This window comes from Alexandromys fortis, unplaced genomic scaffold, assembly GCF_014885135.2.
Source record: "Alexandromys fortis isolate MF-2015 unplaced genomic scaffold, M_Fortis_MF-2015_v1.1 scaffold_4, whole genome shotgun sequence".
Lineage (NCBI taxonomy): Eukaryota > Metazoa > Chordata > Mammalia > Rodentia > Cricetidae > Alexandromys > Alexandromys fortis.
The window spans coordinates 27,456,799-27,480,011 of NW_026067944.1; the positions used below are offsets into that span (position 1 = coordinate 27,456,799).

The 23,213-nt window shown below is 39.2% G+C and overlaps 1 protein-coding gene across 1 annotated transcript in view; it reads left to right on the forward strand.

Annotated features, from left to right (window-relative positions):
- Positions 1 to 767: 767 nt before the first annotated feature.
- Lsamp (limbic system associated membrane protein) overlaps positions 768 to 23,213 on the forward strand; it is a 622,510-nt gene continuing 600,064 nt past the window's right edge. The window contains exon 1 of the mRNA XM_050149096.1: positions 768 to 1,352. Within this exon, the coding sequence (XP_050005053.1) occupies positions 1,198 to 1,352 (155 nt within the window). The 5' untranslated portion in view covers positions 768 to 1,197. The remainder of the gene's footprint in view (positions 1,353 to 23,213) is intronic.

A 23,213-nucleotide genomic window follows, 5' to 3' on the forward strand; every position in this document is an offset into this window, starting at 1 on the left:
TTTCCTGGAGAGTGAGGTTTATTTGGGGATCAAGGATCAGCTGCTGAGGCTGGCACTTAGAAAAGACAAGCCAAGCATTCACACCCTAGACCACTCAATACCAGCATTGTCTCGAGTCCATCTTTCATAAGGGGGCTCCACGAGGGGGAGGGGGATGAAGTGGGGAAGAGAAAATAAACCTTTTAAATTCTTCAGGAGAGGAGAAAGGGTGAATACTATGGAAATATGGAAAGCCATTTGCCAGGAGAGTGAAATTAACTTTGGTTTTCAGTCTGGGAGTTTCTTCTCTGTTTCTCATCTTGCTGGTCCCTTCCACAGCATGCCTTCCAACCATGTATATGTAGCTCCATTTGTCAAGGTTTGTATCTCTCTCTGCCACGCCCCCCCCCCTTCTTCCCTATACTCTTTCTCTTGTCTTTTTCTAGCTTGAGTCCACCTCCTTAGCCCCTGTCTTGAACAGTACCTCTGTGCCCCATCCCCTCTTCTTAAGGAAATCAGCCAGGCCTCAGATGGAGCTGTTGTCCTGACAACCCAAAGGCGCATCAGGCTTTCATTGAGGCTGGCTGCTGTTGAAGGGGGCAGTTGTGCAAAGCGAGGGGCCACGCTGAGGGAAGGGAGGAGGGGGATGACGCGGCGGGGCTGTTGAAAACCAGCAGGGTAGGGGGGAGGTGCTGAGTGGAGAGAGAACACGCCAGGGACTGGAGGGAGAAACAGGAAAGGGAGGAGGGGGAGAGAGCTCCTGGGTTGCTGCTGCTGCTGCTGCTGCTGCGAGAGGCTGTTTCTTTACTCTCCCTGGCAAGCTCTCCTGCTGCCTGGGAAAGTGGGTTACAGAGTGAAGGAGCTCAGCCCAGACGCTGGCAGAGAAGCAGCCAGCCACAGAGAGTCCAAGGAAGCACCCCTGCCGTTGACAGTCGCCTCCTCATCATTAAGCGTTTTATATTTGCACTCTTCCTTCGGAAAATTTGTTCTTCCACTTTCTCCCCCACCCACCCTGCTTGGATTTGATGAGGGCTTTGTTAAGTCTCAAAGGGGAAAGAGACTGAGCGAGGGAAAGAGCGAGGCAAAGTGGAAGGGAGTGCGCGCTGGACCCGCCCGAGCTGCCTTGGCAGTGGCTGCTAGCCCCGCGCGCTAGAGCCCCTTTCCGTGGCCAGCAGCGCGCACACGGAGTCCACCGCGGACCAACTCGCCGAGGCCACCATGGTCGGGAGAGTTCAGCCCGATCGGAAACAGTTGCCGCTGGTCCTACTGAGACTGCTCTGCCTTCTTCCCACAGGACTGCCCGTTCGCAGCGTGGATTTTAACCGAGGCACGGACAACATCACCGTGAGGCAGGGGGACACAGCCATCCTCAGGTAGGGCTTGCGGGCAACTTTTCTGCTGCTTCTCTGTCAGTGTGTGTGTGTGTGTGTGTGTGTGTGTGTGTGTGTGTGTGTGTGTGTGTATGTGTGTGATCTTGAACTCCAACAGCTCTGGGGTTTTGCAGGCTTGTGGGATGTGTGTGTGTGTGTGTGTGTGTGTGTGTGTGTGTCCCTTGTATTGACTTGAAGACTTAGCTGGGAACAAAATTCAAGGGAATCTGATCCCTGTCAAGAAGGAATGGTGCCGGTGGAATGTTTTTCACTTCTTTGAACGTCGTTTTCTCTAGTCAAGAAAGCTGAACTTCATCTCTGGCATTAGTGGCAATGGGCTGTATTCATGCTGTGGTAATTGCTTGCGCTTTGCTCTTAGAGTTTTGTTGAGGTTCCTCGATTCAGGAACAAGAGTAGTTGAGTTATGGCTCTCAAAGAGTGGTACACAAGGCTGCATTCTCCTTGTTCGTGTGTGTGTGTGTGTGTGTGTGTGTGTGTGTGTGTGTGCTGTTGCTCAGCAAGGCTCCCAGTCTGCTCTAGCAGTAGTTCTGATAGAAGACTTTCTGTAAAGATCTCTGAATTGACATCGTCGGCAATAAATCAATCTTACAACTTTGGATGATTACTGAGGCTTTTTGGGAATGTGGATAGAAATCAACACAAGAATGAAGAAAAGGGGAATGAGGAATCTAGCTTAAAGGCAGGCCCTTAAGAATAGAAAACTTAAACACAGAGGTGAAGAAGGCATTAACCTGGCATTACATAGATACCACAAATTAACTATTAACTTCAAAGTCTTATTCCTATGCAGGGCTGCCAAGCTCTGCAACATAATTTGGGATGGAAATTTGAAAAAAGCATCCCAAGTCCTTGAGAGTTTGACCCTTCTAAGGTAGAGAGATTTGGATGTTACTTCGTCATTACTCTATTACCTTCACGGCCACAGTGTCTTTCCTATATTTCTCTTCTCCCTTCCCCCTCCCCAGCTTTACTTGACTCTCTGGCAGATAATAAAAGAAAGGGGGAAAAAAGAAGAAATTATTTTCCTTGGAGATCTTTTAAAAACTCATTTCCTCCAAATCTAATGAGCCAGTGTTGGTCTGTCTATGTAGGTAATATTGCTGGTCGTGGCCATAAAAAACAGTATGCCATAGGAAATCAACCTCTAATCTGTGTGAAAGGGGCTGATAGTGCATAAAGCCCGGGGCATCAGGGAGCAGTTCCCTGGCAGAGCTGCCGACAGCAGCAAAGTTTTCTGTTCTTTTCCCAGAAATAAATTTGGTTGGCTGGCACAGAATGTCCTGCTCTGGGATCTCTAGCCTTGTTAGAGATGAAAGTGTGTGTGGTGTGGTATGGAGGTGTGTGCTACATGTGTGTTGTGTGTACATATGTTATTCCAGATGGTAAAACGTAAGCACACGATCTTATGTGGGTCTTTCTTTTTTTACGTTCGGAGCTGAGGGTGATTATGAATCGCAAATCCCCCTCCCCAGCCAGAGACTTCCCCTCGTAGTTCTCCAGCTTTGTAAACCTGTATGTGTGATTTATCCACACGGAGTAAGACGATTTATGGAGTAATTTATCTGTTTGCTAAGGGATTTGGACATAATGCAGAAAATATTTTTGCAAACACACAAGCATGCCGTCTCAGCTGCTGGCAATCGTATTCCCTAACATCATTAACCCTTTACTGGCAGCAAAACTGTTGTGTTTATGCATATTTTAGAAGTGATTTTTTTCCAGATTACAGGATTAAAGGTGAGACCTATGTTTACTCTAAATGTATCTAAACTTTTGATTTAAATGATTGAAAAGTTTGCAATATCTTTGTAAGTCAATACCTGCATTTTAAGGTATATGTATCTAAGAGTCAGAGACGCATGTACATGTTAATCAGAAGAATAAATGGATTCTGGCTCTTTCATGTAATGTAAGCATAGAAGTCTACACGTAGGAGATGCGCTCTCTTTACCTAAATAACTGTATATGCTGTGTATGTGCTTCTGCATGACAACGACTCAAAAGAAATGGAGTTTTGTCTTTAAGTTACCACAGTTTATCAGATATCAGTGTGGAAATGGAGGTTGTGAGAAAAGGTAACAAATGCAGCAAGGGTTATTCCCAGGGAAAGGGAAAACAGACCAACTGCATGCAAATAGGGCACCTATGGGACTCCTTTTGCTTCTTCAGACCTCACCTAACATGCCCTCTGTTGTTTTTTTTTTTTTTTTAACTGTTCTTTGATTCAGACAAGGCTTTATTTTTGAAGTTGGTGGAGCTTCTATCAGTAGTCACTATGGAGAGAGTTACCTTTGTTTTCTTAGCTGACCTTCTTCTCAATCTCTTTAACTGAATCCTGTCTGCTTTGTGGGTCAGTGTCCTGGTGAAGAATAGGCTGTAACTTTCTGTTTGCAAGTCTAGCCTGGGAAAGGCATGCTTCCACTCTCTTTGTGACATTTTGCTGGGAGTGTGAGCCTCCAGGGGAGGAGAGGAAGGAGAACTGGGTTCATTGGCAGTCCCAGTAGATTGGCACAGTGTTTGGCACTGAGAAAGTGAAATGGCAAGACGAGAAACATCCTCTGTTAGTGAGTGTGTGGCCCTGAATAATCTGAAATGGCAGTAGGAGACAAAGGAGGCTTGTAGTTCTGATGTCCATCATCAGAGCTTGACTGGTGTGCCTCAGAAACACTCACCTTCTTGTTTGCTTAAAACAAGAGTTTCTGTAGGAATCTAGGAACTGACAATTATTTTCAGACAATGTAACCTTTGGTACAACAGTGCATGGTGTTAGAGAAGTAGTAAGCTTGCAGTCCTACTCTGTAATTTCTATCTCTTTGAAAACAGTAGAATTATGAGCAAACTTGAAGGATATAAAAGCCCGAAACACACACACACCTAACCTGGTTGTTTCTTGGAGGAGAATTCAGATCTTCATTAAAACTTTTATGAGTACCTGATGAGAAGCACAACATCACTTCCATTCCAAAGTCAAGCAACCAAAGTGTGGTCCACAGATCTGTAGTGCAGCAACAATGCAGTGCCTGGAGTTCCCATCTAGATAGAGTGGATCTGAAGGGCTTTTAGACTGCGTGGCAGAGGAAAGCATGTGACATACACGTATCTCGGGAATTTTACTCATGATGCAGACTCAAGTGTTTTTTGTTTATTGTTTGTCTTTTAGTTAACAAAACCCAACTCTTTGCCGGGCGGTGGTGGCACAGGCCTTTAATCCCAGCACTCGGGAGGCAGAGGCAGGCGGATCTCTGTGAGTTCAAGGCCAGCCTGGTCTACAAGAGCTAGTGTCAGGACAGGCTCCAAAGCTACAGAGAAACCCTGTCTCGAAAAACAAAACAACAACAACAACAAAAAAGACGAAAAAAAAAAAAAAACAACTCTTCCATTGCTACCAGTTTAAAGATGGGGTTTCATCAGTTGTTAGAAGATTTTCTAGCTCTTGTCTTTCTTACCTTTTACCCTGAGCACAGACATCTACTGTTGTTTAATCTGGATGGATTGGAACACATGTACATCTCTTGATAAATCACAGACAATTGGAAATAGGATGAACTCCACAAAAGCTTTCAAATTGTGAAATTTTAGCGACATCATTAAAAATCTTATCAGTATTAACAGCATATGGCTGGAAAGATATTGATAGGGTGCTAGATCTCCAACAACGACAGATGTTGCAGAAAACATTCTTATTACTGTGCAGCTGCTCATGAAGTTTCTTTGTTCATATTCACATGCAAACACATATGAATATAAAATATAATCATGTATATGGTAAAATGTAGGGTCTACACAGCAATTGATTGTAATTAATCTAAAATTTAGATATTGAACTGGTAATTATAAATCCATTCTGTAGTAGGGAGCGGTGGGCTGAGTTTCCTGCTCCCGGCTAGCTTATGCCCCGAAATAATTACAAGGAAACTGTATTCTTTTAAACACTGACTGGCCCATTAGCTCTAGCCTCTTACTGTCTAACTCTCACATCTTGATTAACCCATATTTAGTAATCTGTGTAGCACCACGATTTGGTGGCTTAACTGGAAGGATCTTAACCTGTTTCCATCTTGGAGAGGAAAGCTATGGTGTGTGTCTCACTGCCTTCTTCCTCCCAGCACTCTGTTAAGTCTACTCCACCTACCTAATTTTCTGTCCTATTAAAGGGCCAAGACAGTTTCTTTATTAATCAATGAAGTCAACACAAAACAGAAGACTCTGCCACATCATCATTCCTCTTTGTTGTTTGAGGGATATTACACTATTTTTATGATGATAATATTTCCCCCATTTAAGTGAAAACATATCTAATAAGAATATGAGCTTTTGAAGGAAACTAAATGGCAACATGAATGGTCCTTGGTTCTTGTTTTCCTAAATTTTAGGTATTTATTTCTCTGTTTGTTTTTGTGCTAAGAGGAGGGGGAAAAACACCAATAAAGGATGGGATTATTTGGCAATGAGATGTAATAAACCTTGCTCAAACTGAAGCAAAAACATAACTCCTCTTCCATAAGGCATCTGGAACGCCTACATTCACTAAGAAAGTGTCAACACTCAAACAAACTCCTGGCACAATACATGATTTTTTTTTTACTACTTATAATTCTCTATTTGAAAACAAACTTTGTGGGTCTACAGTGAGAGTCTGTGACAATTATGAGTTTTCCTTTCTCTGTAGCTAAGTCACTTAAGGTAATCAAAATTTATTGGCTATCACTAATACTTTAAGGAGCATCCATTGCTCATAAAACCCATCATTAAATATATGTTGTAAAGAATGGAGTTCAACATGCTGTATTTCATTTGGTTTATGGAATTTTATATACATTTTACTAAAGAATGATTATGCACCTGTGAATTACACTGTTTGTTGTCATTATGGCCCAAGGAACAGAACAGGGAAAGCTCATGAGACAACTACAAACTGTGAATTTTTGTGCTTCTATGAGTGTCGGGCACATAAGTATATATAAACACACATGCACTGTAAAGTGAAAGCGATTTTTCTGGTTTATATAATTTTAACTTCAAATGAAATGTACAACTGTGGTGATTCATGGCCTGAGTCAATTGGTAAGGGTTCAGCATTTGTGTTTCCCAAAGCTGATCCTGCATAACAGCAAACTCAGGCCAAAAAGGATTAGAGTACTTTGTTGTGGTCCCTGCTAGCTTCAAGTACAAACAGCTGTGACTCACCTGATAGAAAGGAAGTTGTCTGAATGTGCTGGTCCCCTCCTTGTCATCACCTGAGCCATAGAGATACCATTCCTCCAAGCTATTGCTTGTGGGTTTCAGTGGATGGCCCTGTTTTCTGAGCGTGTTGCCTGTGAGTTCCCAAGACTCATAAGATCTAGGTTCTAAATTTGGATCTCTCCTTGTAGGCTATGACTTTGAGCAAAATCCCTGAATTATTTTGAGCTGCAATTTCAGTTTGAAAATGCTGAAGCTGTCTATTTTAGTTACTGTCCAGGGTTAAGAAGCTCACGATAGGTAAAGAAGGAACGTCGTTAAACTGTAAAGTGCTGCACATGAATGAAGACACACTCCGGTCCAACTCACTACCTGCTGCCAGATATTTAGTCTGTAGGAAACAGGTGTACGAGGACCAGGTTTCTTAAACTTGAGCACTTGAGAGAACGGTTCTCAACCAGTAGATCATGACCTCTTTTTGAGGTGTGTGTGGAAGGTGCCGAATGACCCTTTCACAGGGGTCACCTAAGACCATCAGAAAACACAGACATTTATATTATGATTCATAATATTAGCACAATTACAGTTATGGAGTAGGAATAAAAATAATTGTCTGACTGGGGTGGGTCACCACAACACAAGGAACTATATATTAAAGTGTCTCCACATTAGGAAGGTTGATTTGAAAGGATAATAACTTTGCCTGAAGGCCTCGCCTCCAGAAAGCCTGATTCCCTTGGCCTGTATCCTAGTCTGACTAAAGAGCTGCATTTTTACCAGTGCTTAGGTGACAGTGAAGCTAAAGATCTGGGCTGCAGTTTCAGAAGCAGTGCGAAATTTTCACATCAGTGTGGTCCACAGGTGGGCACCAGAAATACCATAGTCACTTATTACAAACAAGAAACTGAACTGATTCCAAATTGGTTATGAGAATCCACATTTTTAATAAGATCCCCAAGAGGTTCCTAAGCACTTTCAAGTTGAAAACTTCCTGATTTGAGTTCTTACAGCCATGCATTTTAAAATGGAAGCTCTACCACCTTCTCCTTCTTCTTCTCTTCCTCCACCTTTTCTGCTTTCTCTTCCTTATCCTTATCTTTAGCCTCCTCCTTCCCCACATCCTCCTTCTCCTCATTCCTCTTCTTCTTCCTCCTCCTCGTTTAATTTAAGTGCATTGGTGTTTTACCTGCATAAAGGTATCAGGTACCCAGGAACTGAGTTACAGACAGCTGTGGGCTGCTATGTGGGTGCTGGAAATTGAACTTAAGTCCTCTGGAAGATAAGCCTGTGTTCTTAACTGCTGAGCCATCTCTCCAGCCCTGAAGCTGAAGATTCTTGATACTCCTAAACTTTTTTATAATTCCTTAGATTTTTAAAAAATACCAATCCAAGTTTCCACTCCCTCCCCTCCTCCCATTCCCTCTGCACATCCTTGCACCCCACCCCCATCCAATCCTCAGGTAAGTTAAGGCACACTCATAAACCCTTATTGGATTGATTTGGGGAAGGGCCTATCCTTAACTTCTTTCTTCTTGCTTTTAATGGTTCAGCTATGTATCCAGAATGGAGGGTCACCAAATAAGTGTGTGGAAAAAAAATCACTTCCACAAACCACATTCAAGGCAGCATTTTATAGACATGCAGTAAAATTTTAGTCTTGCATGGCTTAAGAAATATGGTATCAGACAAAAAGATTCCAATTCGATTGGGTAGAGGAGATTGTTTTAGTTCCATCTGTTTATTATATGATTTCATCACTTCAAAAATTAAAACTAAAAAGTGGGGTGACTTTATTAGAGACTCAATTTACATAATATCTGTCAAAATTGTGTCAAAGCCCAATTTTTTTCTAACCATTGCCCAATGCTCACTTTATGATTTAGTCTAGCAGGATTTAAGCGTGGCTATTTTTACCAGAGTTTTAGTGTTGTTTTTAATGTTGTCTTCAAGGGGATTGAAGGAGAATAGTCAAGAAAACCTTCTTAGTTAGAATCTACTCAAATAGTCTTAATGCTTCATATTCATGTTTCCATGAACACAAACATATGGTTCACAAAGCAACTGTATTTGTAGAATTCACCTTTCTTTTACATTCTGATCAGTCTTATTTTAAATTAATAGACAGCTCCTTATGCCATAGATAAAGACTTTTTGTGATTTCATGAAGTATGTGGTAAGGTTAGGTGGCTTAATATGAAGTCAGTAGAGTCGGGTTCACCATCCAGAAATAGCCTCATTTATTTGATGTGAATAACCGACCCCTCTCAGGCACACAACAAACTATTCCAACCCCCAAATGAAATAGCGAGCATTGAAGTGTTTCATCAACTATAAAATGGTATAAGACACAAGCTCTTAAAGATTATTGTCATACTTAAAATAGAAAATAACTTTTAGAAAATTAGAAAATTTAATAAAATGGCTTTTATTTCTATTTTTATGATCCATGATGCTCACTTGTTCTCAGCCATTTTTATTAAGTCCTTTAATGTCACAAGAATCACATTGTATCACTTGCTTGGACCACAGGGTGAGTTAACACATTTTGTAGTTACCTACAATCAAAACAAGATCCCCAGTTAATGTGTGATTAACCTTTGCAAAGTAAAACCCTTTACTTCAGGCTTTGTTAATTACTGCTGGAGAGAGGCACCAAAATTTAGAACAGGAAAAGCCTTGGAGATTAGGCCGTTCTCTGTCATTCTAAAGGATTGCAACTGAAGAGAAATTTAGTTGACTGCTCAGAAAGCATAAACTCCTGTAGTTGATTCTCATACAAATGATGAGAAACACTTTTCTTTTTTTTTTAATTGAAACTCAAGATGCATCATTTCATCAGGCTTTCCCTCTCTGTGAAATTTTCTTCTCTCTTCCTTTTTCCATTTCTTTTCTCCCTCCTTCCTTTCTCTCTTTCTCTCCTCTACCTCATCCCTGCAAATAAATACATGAGGTCTGGAAGGCTATCCAGTCAAGGACAGGCAAGGATTTGTTTCCCATAAAATGACCCATTTCTAACTTTCTAAGCCAATGTTGTTGTCTTTCTTTAAACTTTAAACCGTAATCTCAAATTTCTATTTTTAGAACCATATAAAATTTTCTTTAGGCTAGCAATGACTATGGTAGTTTGTGGCCCAGGAAGAACTGGGTACAGAATCTTCTTAACTCCTGAAAATGCACTTTATAGAGAAGGAGTCTTTAGCTTTTTGCTTTGGTTTTGTGTGGCCTGCACAGTGGAATTTCTTGAAGCTTCAGTAGGAGGCCCAAAGTGAAATCAGGAAAAGCCAACATGTTAGCCAATAGAAGGGGAAATTATAATGGGGTAAATGATAGAATACCCCCTCCAGTGAATCACAGAGGGAGACGTTCCAGGGTCACAAGGAATCTTCCATCTAAGCCTATGAAGACTCAGTCATAAATGATAGATATTAGAGAAGAAACAGAGATCTTGGAACATAAATAAATGGAGGCCGCAAGAATGGATGACTTGGAACCCAGGTCCATTAGCAAGACAGGTAGCTTGCTCAAGTTGTAAAAAGTCTGTTGTTTTCCAATATTAGTGTACAAATATCAACAGATTCTACACAGGTTCTTCTTCATCTATAAATCCTTAGCTTGAATAACCCTCTATGACCAGATTCCTACACCAATTGCTTACAGCAATTCAGGACTTTTCATAGTCACGTTGTACACAGGCAGTGTTGCTTCCTAGACTCATTTACAATGCTTTCTTCTCAGAGCCACTTCCTTTGCCTTCTACTCCTACTCTCCCACAATGCTTCTGTACTAGATCACCCCCTTCCCCACCTTCCTCCAGGCTCAGAGCTCAGTTATATTGCTGTCTTGTTCAGAAAATCCTCTCTAATTCTTGAGGTGGGCTAAGTGTCCTATTTATTTTCACTGATAGCCTCTCTCCATACGTTGTGCTTAGCATTTGGTATACTCTGGGAAAACATTCTGTTTATTTCTTCCGTGCCTCTAGGACAGACATCTAATCTGCTTTACCATTTAATCTCAGAGTTTAGCTTAGGATCTGTTGGTGCTCAAATGAAAATTTGCCCAGCAAGCTGAATAGAGAAGGATGGTGACACTATATATCAAGCAGACTAGAATTTGATTTAGAAAAGGAGAAACAAATTAGGGGAAGGCAGGACTGAAGGAAGATATTTTGGTAGGAAGTCAAACACTATTAGATTAATTATGGGTCTGCAACTGCAGAAGGCATAGCAGGAAAAAACCACATATCAATTATTCTCTGATTGCTGGTGGGGGGTGAATATATGGCTTTTGCTAGAAGTACTTTCAATGTTTCTAATAGCAGCTACTTTCCAAGCATAGATTTCTGAGAAAGAGAGGAGGGGGGCGTGGGGATAGAGGGAAGGAGGGAAGGAGGGGGGAAAAGGGAACATATGTGCATAGTTTGTGGGGATACTGAGGTTTCAGCAGGCCCAACATGATGCTCTTTTCTCTGATAGATGAAGAACTTTGTGTGCCCAAGACTCACTGTATGCTCATGAGGTGTGTTGCTGAGATTTCTCCCCCTAGTGGGGGCTGTGGATACATAGGGTCTAGATCAGGAATTGGGGTAAACTTAAGGTTACATGATGCTGTGCAACAGGTGTCCTTTCATTTCTACTTTGGTTGTTGTTGTTGCTTCTTGGAGAATAAGAAAAGGGAACTGCCACTTGCATTTGTAAAGTATAAATTCCTCTTGCATGATGGTGACAACCCGACTTTTGCATTTTAGAGCTTGTCACTCCTTCCTGGAGAAACAGAAAGCAAAGTGTATAGTAAACATTGCAATACTCTCAAATTCCCCCCTGTGTGTTTTTCCATGATGGAGACGGACATTATTTATAGGAGATTAGAGGAGAAGCTTAAAACTTAGGAAAAACTTGGCACAGCACTTTATACAATGCCATGTTACTATTCATTCCATTGTAATACATGAGTATGCATTTCCATGTTAATTATCTGTGTATTGTCTACAGTTAAATATACCTATTCTAAAGTTGTGCATTACTTATGCCCCCCCCCTGCTTGCCCCTATCCACTATAAGGTAGAGAAGATGAGCATGGCCAGGATGTACCCCAACACTAAGTATCGCTGAGCATAGCAAGTATCTACCTGTGAAAATATTGGTTAGGAAAAATACTTGATCTCCTGACTTCTTTTAGTGTGCCTTTAGACGAACCTCACCCCCATATCCCAGACCATTCATTTTGTGAAATTTTAGTTTTGAATAGTTCCAGTCTGCGCCTGGTATTTGTCCTGACATAACATAATTTTTTTTGTAACCTTATGCATAGACTTACGCATTTGTATAAGCGTATTTTCAGATCAGAATGTGATGCACTCAAGTCATTAATTTAGCAGATGGGGCTAGTCTTGTTGGTACTCTGTCTGACCTCTGTTCTATCTAACTTTGTTGAATAATCTGGAGAAATAGTTATAACAGCTACAATGGACTGTTTGACATGTAATGATAGATTAGATAAACAACAAAAGAATGTAAGTTTTGGTTATAAGAAAGTCATCAACTATATTAACTTTAGAAGTATTAGTAGCTTCTTTTACTAAAAAATTCAAAGTGAGTATGATTCTTACTGTCTTCTTAAAAAACGATCTTGATCTGATGATCCAGAGAAATATGGCTGAAAGTAGTTGAGTTCATCAAAAGAAGAAATGTTTGCTGTTGTAAGCAGAATGATAATTTGTTCAAAATAAAAACAAAAGAAAAAGCAACTCCAAAGTTACCTTATAAATGTCTTTATAAATGAAATATGAAAATTATATGTGCCTCAATTCTTGCATAAAAGGAAAACATATATAAAAACCTAGCTCTTCTAAAAATAACACTATATATTTTTACAGAATCTGCTATGAGGGGTAAACAATTTGTGTCATGAATATGCATAATATATTGTATGGATGTGTTCAAATGCAGATACTAATTTTATTTTATGTCTACAAATATTTATAATTATATATAAATGCAAAAGTATAAAATTTCCATATCAAAGACATGAACTTGGGTCACAGCCCATTTTAATAGGTACTTAATTCATCTGATATATTAGTAATGGAGAATTTTACCAAAGAAAACCAAAATTTTTAGATTCTCAAGGATGGGAACAGAATATAAGCATCACATATGAAGTGTCTTAATTTGTTTTGATAAACGTTTCATTTTATACATTTATTAAACAAAGTGCTAAATCTATTTTCTAAAAGAAGTAACATCTCTTGTTTCTATTCAATCTGAGTTATTGTATGTTCACAAAGACTAAAATAGGACCTCAAAGTTTTGTCGTTTGCTCTAACAGGACAGATAATAGTGCCACCTTACCTGATGGAAAAGTAATTGTATTTTGTTTGGTATAGTTTCAGTTCTTTGTAGTTGAATCTCAATTGTAGATTAAATTAATTTTTTCTTTAATTCAGATTAAGCAAGGGGGAGTGAGAAACTACCCACTGAAAGGCAAGAATTTTAAGTAAATGGCTTTATTTTCACAGGTAAAATACAAAGATAATGCTATCATATCCTTTTAATTTTAAAGTTCTAGGCAAATAAAATTATTAAAACTATATCAGAAGGTTAAGCAGTGAGATCTGTCTGCATTATGCTTAAGACACGACAATTTTTTTTAAAAAAAATGTTTCATTGTAGAAGTGGTTGGCATGAAAACTTGTAGAAAACAAAGGCAGTTTCCGAATATATAATAGGCACCTGATATGATCCTAGTTATAGATGAAAGGGAAATACACATTAAATGGTAAATGAACCGAAGAAAAACATGGAGCAAGTAACTTTACACCAGTTTGAAAGGGAGCAGTGACTGTTAGAAGCCAGCATGATCCCTGGGGCATACTGCAACACAGAGAATAGGTTTCGTTAAAATGAAAAAAAAAATAATGCTTCAAACTGGTGGGTCAGGGAAATGCCACTCACCTTGAGGATCTAGATTTTGACAAAATTCTTTTTATAGATTCAAGAATAGGGTATGGATTCAGAATGAGGTAAATTCTTTGCAGTGTTGAACAGAGAAATACTGATGGAGCTAAAGGAAATTATTCTAGGCTGTCTTTGACCTTGTCCAGCGTTTGGATAACAACAGTGCAAGGACACATTTGATGCTGTGTATGACCTAGAAAGAAGATGGCCACGAGGTGTTAGTTCACAGAGTTTTACATAAACGTGGATAAAATTTACAGGAGGAAAACTGTGGCTCTGTGTGGAAGAAGGGTACCCTATGTATGTGATTTTACTGAGTTTCATCCAGAAAATAAACATTTAAGACAGAAAGAAATGCATTTATGGTACTTTAATTAAATAGAACATGGTGTAGTTGAATAAGCAAATCTGGTGAATAACTTAAAGGATGAACAGAGAAATGGAATAATGGAAACTGCAGGGTGGTGAAGCCATAAGACCCAGCCCCATGCACCATGCTGCCAGCTACTGACTTTGTATGTGTGGGGCAATCACTTAGTCATTCCCGGCTTCTGTTTCTTATTTTAGAAAACATAAGTGAAACAATGATTTTTTCTCACATTCAAGGACATTATATGGACAAATGAAGTGGATCTATAATCCTACTCTTGTATGTCTTGGTTATCTTTATTAATTCTAAGTTTCTTTCTACCAAATAAAATGGATTTCCTTGAGCAGATACATTTTTTTTATTTGTATATTGAAAGCAGAGGCCAGGTGACCACCAATAGAATTCCAAAGAACAGAAACCTATTATAAAGAACACAGTTGAAATCAGCAATTTTCCAGGGCTTCTCTGACATATGTATTCTATAATCGACCATGTTTACACTTTCCACTCTGGTCTATCTGTACGTATTTCATCTTAAGTTTTGCTAGCATTACATTATAATTTTGGTTATGAAGTATTTTATACAACAGTGTGTTCTATGCCAATGTTCGGTGAGTTTTGATATTTGTGTTCTTATTGTTTTCCTCCTTCAGCAGAATTTGCAAACCTTTCAAAAGATACTGACATTTCATTAAAACTGAAGTCCTATTTAGACATCTCATCGTTTTTCAGAGAGCAATATTAAGACACATGCAATCGCAAAGTTACTTTTATAGTTCAGAGTCTTTCACAGAAATAGTTAAGGTTAAGCGAGTAAATCTTGACTATATCCATCTTCTAACAGCCTCTATTCCTTTCACTTGGGTGAGGATAATTTTGTTCAACTTCACCATGTAGTTTGACACCTGATTGTATGTAACACCTCTCCTGGAAATTGTCTGCCACCTCATTTGAAAATTATGAGAATGGGATGCCTTATGTTCATGGTGATATTTCATCATTCGACTTTTCTCTTCTTACAATGATGTGTCAATAGCCTGGTCAACATGAGTTTTAGACTGCTATTCCCTGACAGAGTACAACATGAAGCCACTTCCCAAGCCATACTTTTGTTTTTGTTTTTGGCTTTCTCTTCTCAGAGACCTTAGGGATCTAGACCTTGAACCTTTACATCCCTGGCTCTGTAGGGACACAGCCATCACCTAGATATCTTATATAGTTTCTCCTTGTATTAAGTCCTCCACTATTGTCAAAGACAGTTTCCAGGAGAGTGGAGCAAGGTATGGCAAAGATCCCAGACCACTTCTTGTGAAACTTGCTGGTCCTAAGCTGAGCAGAACTTTACTGTGTCAGTTTTTACCTTCATATCAAGTTCCCTTTCCAGGAATAATAATAATAATAATAATAATAATAATAATAATAATAATAATAAAAATAAATAATAATAATAATAAATGAACTTGAATTCCTGACATTTCTCTTACAGCACCTCTACCCCTATATATGAGATCAACACACCAACAACATGTACCAGTATATCTAGGTTAATCATGTAGCTACCTAGTTTTGAACTCAACACTTTCATGAAAACCAGAATTTCTCCTTTTTTAATTTAATTTCACATTCTCTTATTTTATATCATTCTGCAAGAAGACTTTAATTTATCCAAAAGTGCATCTGCTAAAATTCATAAACAGGAAGTATCAGAGTATGAAAGCAGGCTCTTCGTGTTGGTCTTACAGGCTCTCAGCTGACTGCTTTGTCACTTACAGTATTTATGAAGAAAGAGGCATGCTTGCAGGACATTATGGAACCAGGGAACTTTAAAGTATATAAAGTGAAATTCAGAAAACAGTTTCAGGAAAAACCTCAGAAACGTCAAACAAAAGCAATAGGTTTAAAAGAAGAATGAAAATGTAGAGACTTGCAGAGAAGCAATTTAGGGAAGGATCTGATATCAAGATTTCAGGAAAGCACAAATACCCCCATTCACAAGTCTGTCACCTGTGTAGAAAGTACTGAGTATTCCCAGATGGCAAAACTGTAAACACAAAAATGAAACTGGGACATATTAAAGGACAGTGATAGGGGTATAATTACTAACTAACAGAGTTTTAAATAAATCAGAATTAGTTCTGTAACAGTAGAGTTGTATTTCCTCAGCCATGGACTCCTGTAGCGCTCGGGGATTATTGCAGAAGTTCCTTATGTACCCTAGATGCTATATGTAGACATGGCATATCTCAAACATGACTTTGCTATTTCCCATATTGTATCAATACAGTCTCTGTTATAATTAAAAGAACATAAACATTTTGTAATTCGGGATTTTCTTCCTCAAATTTAAACGTCTTCATTCATAAAATCTTAATATCCAGAGTTGGGGTGTAACTCATTTGGTAGTATGTTTGCCTAGTGTGCCCAGCATCCTGGACAGAGGCAGAAATTTAAGGTTTTCTTTGTGCTGCATCGCGAGTTCAAGGCAAGCCTAGGATACCCCACCTAAAACACGAGGGTGGGGTGTCAAAATAATTAGAGTCCAAAAGTTTGCAGACCTTTCTAGGTTAGACAATGATGCCTTCATTTAAAGTCACAGGTATGAAGAAGAGGGGTGCCAGGGAGATAGACAGGACATGCTCCCCATAAATGATAAATCACAAATGAAAATCCACCCATGGGTAAGATATGGAACACCTACAGATAGGTCTATAAAATTAAAATAGATACAGACAGTAAGATAAATTTAACTGGAAGAATTTAGCGTAAAACGCCATTAAATATCAAGGTTTAGTAGCCCATTGAGGTGTAACCCAGAATTTTGGGTCAAGCAAAATCTCTGAATTATAAGGAATCATCAAATGATTTTTCTGATAGAGGACAATATGTGTTTAGAAAAAAAATCTCCCAGAGAAAGAATTTAACATGGACATGCGTGCCTAGACCTGTGCTAAATATTAACCTGTGGTTATTATATAAAGGACTAACATTGGTAATTTTAAGTGTAAATGTTAGGACTCTTTACTTGCATGAGTCATTTCAAAGTTTTGTCTCTATATCTTTACTTTTTAATTTACTTATATATGTATATACATGTATACATTTACATTTCCTCCTCTCCCATCCTGACCCATTCTGTTCTAGGCCCTTAAGGAGGCAATACAATACAAAAATTTAGGTAACAACATGAGTAGTAGACTCCTAATTGTGGCTCAGATAACTACTGAGAAATTGCTGTAGGTTGATGTGCTACTATGGGCATTGTCAATGAAAGAGTTGAGTCTTAAGATTCAGGGAAACATGATGGTGGCACAGAATGTCTAGGGAGGCAGGCATGGCACTAAGAATGCACAATAAACCTATTTCCGGTGTGTGTGCACTATTAGGGCCATCCCAGGAGACTTACGTTTTACAAACTCTTTGGCACACGTCTTGACTTCAAGTAGATTAGTAATAATAATTACACTACTTGTACTGTAGCTTCTTGGGCTCATAATCCCTCTCTCAGCATGAAACACAGCCTTCCTGTGCTTTGGACAACACTGAACTGCTACAAGGCAGGGAATGGAAGGTGTTGAAGCCAGTAAGTGGGACAGAGAAGACATAGATAGTCATGGGCTGTAGTCACATTTTGGTTTTGCTTACTCTGCTGCCCCGCAGGGCTCTTATAGTTTTATTACTGCTGTTATTTTGTTCGTATTTTTCTTTATACTTGGAAATTTTAATGAGCTGTTTCTAAGCAATGGAGCTGTTTTATTCCCAGTGTTATCACTCTATTCTATATTTTTATCAGTGCATGACAGTGTTACTCATATGAATCCTTCCACATGCTAGGCTCTGGGCTTAGTGTTGGTGATCAGCAGTGAGGAAGATGAAGCTTAAGAGTTCAGCCCTTTAGTTTTGGAATATTTGTACTTTGGTTTTTCAAATGTAGCTTTCCGGTAATTCTTTACTTGTATAATAAATGAAAAGTGGCCTCCAATCTATGTCACATCAGTCTCAATTTCTACAGTCAGAAGTCCTAGAGTGTCTTTGTCAAGTATTCTTTCTTCTAGAAGCAGCCATGTGGTATGTTGACCTGAGTTCCTAGGCTCAGATGATTTTATGTGCCCCCTTGTTCACCCAGAGGAATTGTGATTCTCTTTTGTCAGTAGTATTTCCTGTTGCCCCGTACCCATCTCTACCTATGTGTGCATTAAGATTTTATTTTCCTTCAAGACTTGTGGTTTGTCTTTTATTTCTCCATTCTTAAATCTTACTCACCTGGAGAAACCATAATTTCGTCCTTGCTTGAGCATTCCCTCCTCTGCTTCACTTACTTGTTTATTTATCACCTTCCAGGAAGAACCCAGCAACTGAGTGCCTGAAGGTTGCTGCTAGGTGATGGGTTTTGTCTCTGTTTCCTCACCTACATTTAAATCCCTCTGCATGACACTGTCCAGAAAGACTGGAGACTCCCGCCATACCTTGCTTGAGAAATCTCTTGGTCAACAAGGATTGATGTGCTTATCCCAGTATACATATGCAGATTAGGCATTTTAAAGAGGAGGAGATAAAACCCCGTGGAACATAAATGATGGTTCTGTGGTTCAGCAGCTACTCCTGACCCCATTCGGTGAAGGTCTGTTTCCACTAAACCTTGATTTCTCTTTGGACAATATATGTCCAAAATAAGAGATGCTAATAGCTTCACTCCTTTCCTCCTTATCATCAGTAAACAGAGGGCATAGAAACCTGTAGGAGTAACAAAAATATGAAAGTAAAACTTTTCTTTTGAAATAGTTTTCATGCTAGTTTGGGGTGATAATTCTGTTCCCTGAGTTGATGACTTGGCAGAAGTTTTCTGACTCAGACACTGAGAATGACCACCAGGTCTCAATGCCCAGCTCTCCCCCAGCCCCCAGCAGAAGATTTATTTGGTTTGGCAAACTATTCTTCTTCCCTTCATTAGTGAAGTTGGCCTCTTGGGGATGACATTTTCAACAGTAATGGAGATGCCTCGTCTCCTATCAATAAAGCTGTGATTTACAGTATTTAATCTAGCTGAAAGGGAGGAAAAAGAGGAGCCTACATGCTCCTCTTTTGAAATTATAAAATGGCTCACTACCTAAAGTTTTCTAAATATATAGAGTATTAACTTGGCTCCCAGCCTTATTTACAGCACACAAATCTCCATCAATCAAAAGGATGAAAAGCTGGGCTTTCCAACACTCCTGCTAGGGCATTTGACATACTAGGTTCTACAGATTTTACTGTTCAAGGAACATATTTAATCCATGCTATCTGCCCTCTAGTCCTGTGCTAAGCCTGGCTACATTAAACCTAGAAATACTTCTTGTAATTTCTGCCCTGGAATTATCTGAGACCCACTTTTTTATCCCTGTTCCACTGTGGTTTGCACTGTGAGCTACCCTATGAAGCTCATTGATGCAAAACATACAGTTATCATTAATAAGGGTGCTCAAAGATTTTATTTTATTTATTTATTTAGTGTTTGTTGTTGTTGTCTGGTTTGGGGGAAGTTGCTTTGCTTGGTTTACTTTTGCTTTTTTGTTGGTTTTTTTTTTTGCCCACGAATAATTGCCCTTTGAAGCAGCTAGGTCTAGGGAAGATTAGTAGGGTTTTGTCACTAGCTTAGCAATGCTAGAATAAAATGTAAAGCTTTCCCCCAAGGAACTGTAAACTGCTCTCATGCACATTCAGCCTCAAAACTTAAGTGTGTGATTTAATGTTTATTCAGCACCAACATTGTACAACCACTTGAAAAAAGCATTCTGTTTATCTAGCACTCTAAAGTTCTAAAGGATGTCACATCCGGTGCCTAATTAGCCTTCAGGAGGCCCTGGTTCTAAAGCAAAGGGGGACATGCCCATTATCCCTACCACAGACATTGGAAATAAAGCCAAGGCTTTTTAGCAATATAGTTGAAGCCACAGGGCCACAGGTCGTGAAAGAAAACACTCCCTGATTCATTCTGAACCAACAAAAAAAGAGTTTGCTTATTTTTTTCTCTCTGTCCTTCTTTCCCCTTTGAATCACATGTTCTCACTCCTGTTCATTTGTCTGTTTTTAATTTGTTAAGACAAGACCTCTCAAGGTAGCACAGGCTGGCTTCAAACTCAGCATCTTCCTTCCTTTCCTGGAAGGCTAGAATGGCAGGGCTTGCTATTCGTGATATTATACCTGTTAGTTCATCCTTGCTTTAAGTTTTCTAAAATGATACGAGGATTTGCTTTTCGTTTTGCTGGACTTTTTTCTTCGCATTATGCAAGGCTGTTCAGCTGTCCATATCCTCTTGCCTGTATTCTTTGATCGACTACGTGTTTAAACAGTTACTGTAGGATACCTTGCAGAAAGGAAGGATTGCAAGGCAATGAAGATTCTCTCTCCCCCCCTTCTTCTCTTCTTCTCTCCAAAACCACCCTATAATCCCCCCCAACCTCCCCCCCCCCAACCATTCCTAGTGCCCAGTTCAGTGCAGGCTTTCTGTTCTCATTGAGGCTGCAGTTTGTCTCCTGAATTACGGCTTTGTATTCAGCCAGGGCCCACGGAGTATTCCCAGTGTATTTATTTTCTGTTCCTGAGCTGAATGCTGGGTGCTTCTTTGTCCTAATGCCTTCTGCAAAGGAGTTTCAGAGGTTGGGGGGGGGCAGCCAAGGAGGAGGGGCAGGAATGCCAATAAAGCTTTCTGTATCCCCCAGAGGAATGTGTGCAAACGTCTTTCCCATTGCTTCACTCACTGTTCTCCCCTCTGCTGCCCTTGCTCTTAATTGGATCTAGACCCTAGAGAAAACAACTTTGTTAATGGGATGGTTAAAGAAAATGAGAGGTGGAAGTTGGCTGTGTTCAGTTCTGGCAAGTTACCCTCTCTGGGAATAGCAGTCTCTGATGCCTGATCAGGGGAAGGGATTCCACTCTCCTGATCACGAGGAAACACCACAATTCCTTTATAGCCCTTTTCCCCCTTGTCCGTCAAAATGGAAGAATGTGTTCTACTTCTTCCGTAACCACTGAACCTATTTTCCTAGTAATTAGGGCTCTGCTGCCCTACCTTCTTTCACTCATTCAATCGTGTTCTTGACCAATCACTGTTAAACAAGGTTTGTGGGCCCGCTGATTTGTGGAAATAAAATGTTCAATGAGAGAAATTAAGTAACTGCTCTCATGAGGCTTACCTGCAAGCTGAGGATAAAGACAATATACAAGTCTATCAATACATAAATAAAATAGTGACTGCTTGCAGTAAGTGACCCAATTTAAAATAAATAAGATAAAGGCTAAGACCTATGGCAGAGCTACATACGTATCCAGGTTCTAAAGGGGTGCCAGTACAGGGAAACCTAAAAGTTGTCTTTGGGAGCTGCTTACCACTGTTTACCCGTTTATTCCCACGGCTATGAGGCACAACATATACAGTTAGGTTCATCTACTGAAAATATTCATTTTAGTGAATCTCAGTAAGTGTAGTGTTTGGATCCATCATGACACCATAGCTTTAGTCATTCTCACCAGTCCACAGACGTCTCTCAAGCCTATTTTTAGTTAAACTCCATTTCCATCCAAGACCCTGGATAATCATACATCTTTGATTTTATGTATTTGTTTTTCTAGACTTTTTAAATGATAAATAAAATCTTAAAATACGTAGTGTTTAGCATTTGGCATCTTCCATTTAGAATAATGTTTTTCACGTCCACCCGTATTGTGCAGCACTTATTAGCAGTGTGGTCTCTGTAATGACTGAAAAGTATTCCATTTTATAAATATTCCATATTAAGTGTACCTGTTCAGTATTTCTTGAACATTTGAATACTAAACACTTTATGGTTGTCATGAACCAAGTTGTAAAGAACATTTATGGTCAATTTTTTGCAAATAAAGATTCATTTTGATTATGCATTGAAACTTATAAATTATGACCTATGATTATTACACCCAAGTATACTACCATATTATTTTAAAAAAATATCACTGCACAGTCACTTCAGTTTCTCCATACCTTCGTCAACACTGATGGCTATCTATCATGTTGTTGTATCTGTTAAGTGTGTGTATATTTCACTTTTTTCTTTTTCCTTTTTATTATATTTTATTTTTTTTGAGACAGGTTTGCTCTGTAGCTTAGGAGCCTGTCTTGGACCTAGCTCTTGTAGACCAGGCTGGCCTCAACCTCTCAGAGATCTGCCTGTCTCTGCCTCCAGAGTGCTGGGATTAAAGGTGTGTGCCACCACTGCCCAGCTTCATTTGGTTTTTATGTACACTGACATAGTTCTTTTTGCTGACTATCTTTTCTTATGTAGAATGAATATGTACATTATGTGTATGTCTTGTTGATTTGATATTGTTCATATATTTTGCCTGTTTTGATTTTTGTCTTATTTTTGAATTATGAGAATTCCTAATATATTCTTCACACAGTGTTTGTAATTTTTATTTTTCCTTTTTTATTGAAACGTTTTTGCACAGTATATCACAGTGGCCCCTCCTCCAATTCATTCCAGATCATCTCTACATACCCTCCCACCCAACTCCATGCCCTTCTTTCACTCTTTAGAAAACAAACAGGCAAATAAACAAACAAACCAGCACAACAATGAAGAAAAAGAAGAGGAGAGGAGGAAGGACGGAAAAGAACATAAAAGCACAAAATCAATAGCCCTAATATAGAAGCAAAAGACTAGCAAGACAAAAATATTCAAGCAAAATAATGAGACAATTTATTATATATCTCTCCCCTTGTTTGCATATGTAGTATAAACCTTTTTAATTTTTAAAGTTTTTTTTTTTTTTGAGATAGGGTTTCTAGTCCCAGGATATCCTTAGACTCTATGCAGTCAAGAATGACCTTATATCCCAGACCTTCTGCCTCTGCTTCTCAAGTTCTAACATCATAGGCAAACAGCTTACCCAGTGCAGTGCTGGGAATTGACCCAGGGCTCCATGCACACCCTACCCACAGAGTTACATGCATACTCAGCACAACATTTTTAGCGTCATTAAATGTACTATATCAAGTTTGCCCTTGTAAATTGTACTTCAAGTATTTATGAACTTTGTTCTTGTTGGAAAGTTACAAAAGTTATTCTCAAGACCTAAAAGAAAGTAATTTTTAGATATTTAGCTTCTACATTTAGATCTAATTTTTTTTTGACTAATTCCTGTGTATGTTGTGAGAAGTGTTCTGAATTCATTTGGTTTCAGTGTGGATATTGAATTAATCCACTGCCATTTTCTGAACAGACATCATTTCCTTACAGAATTTATTTGACACCCTTCACAGTTTTCCTTTTCTTAAATTACTTCATTTCAATAGAAAACAATGGTCCATGAAAGCTGAAGCTA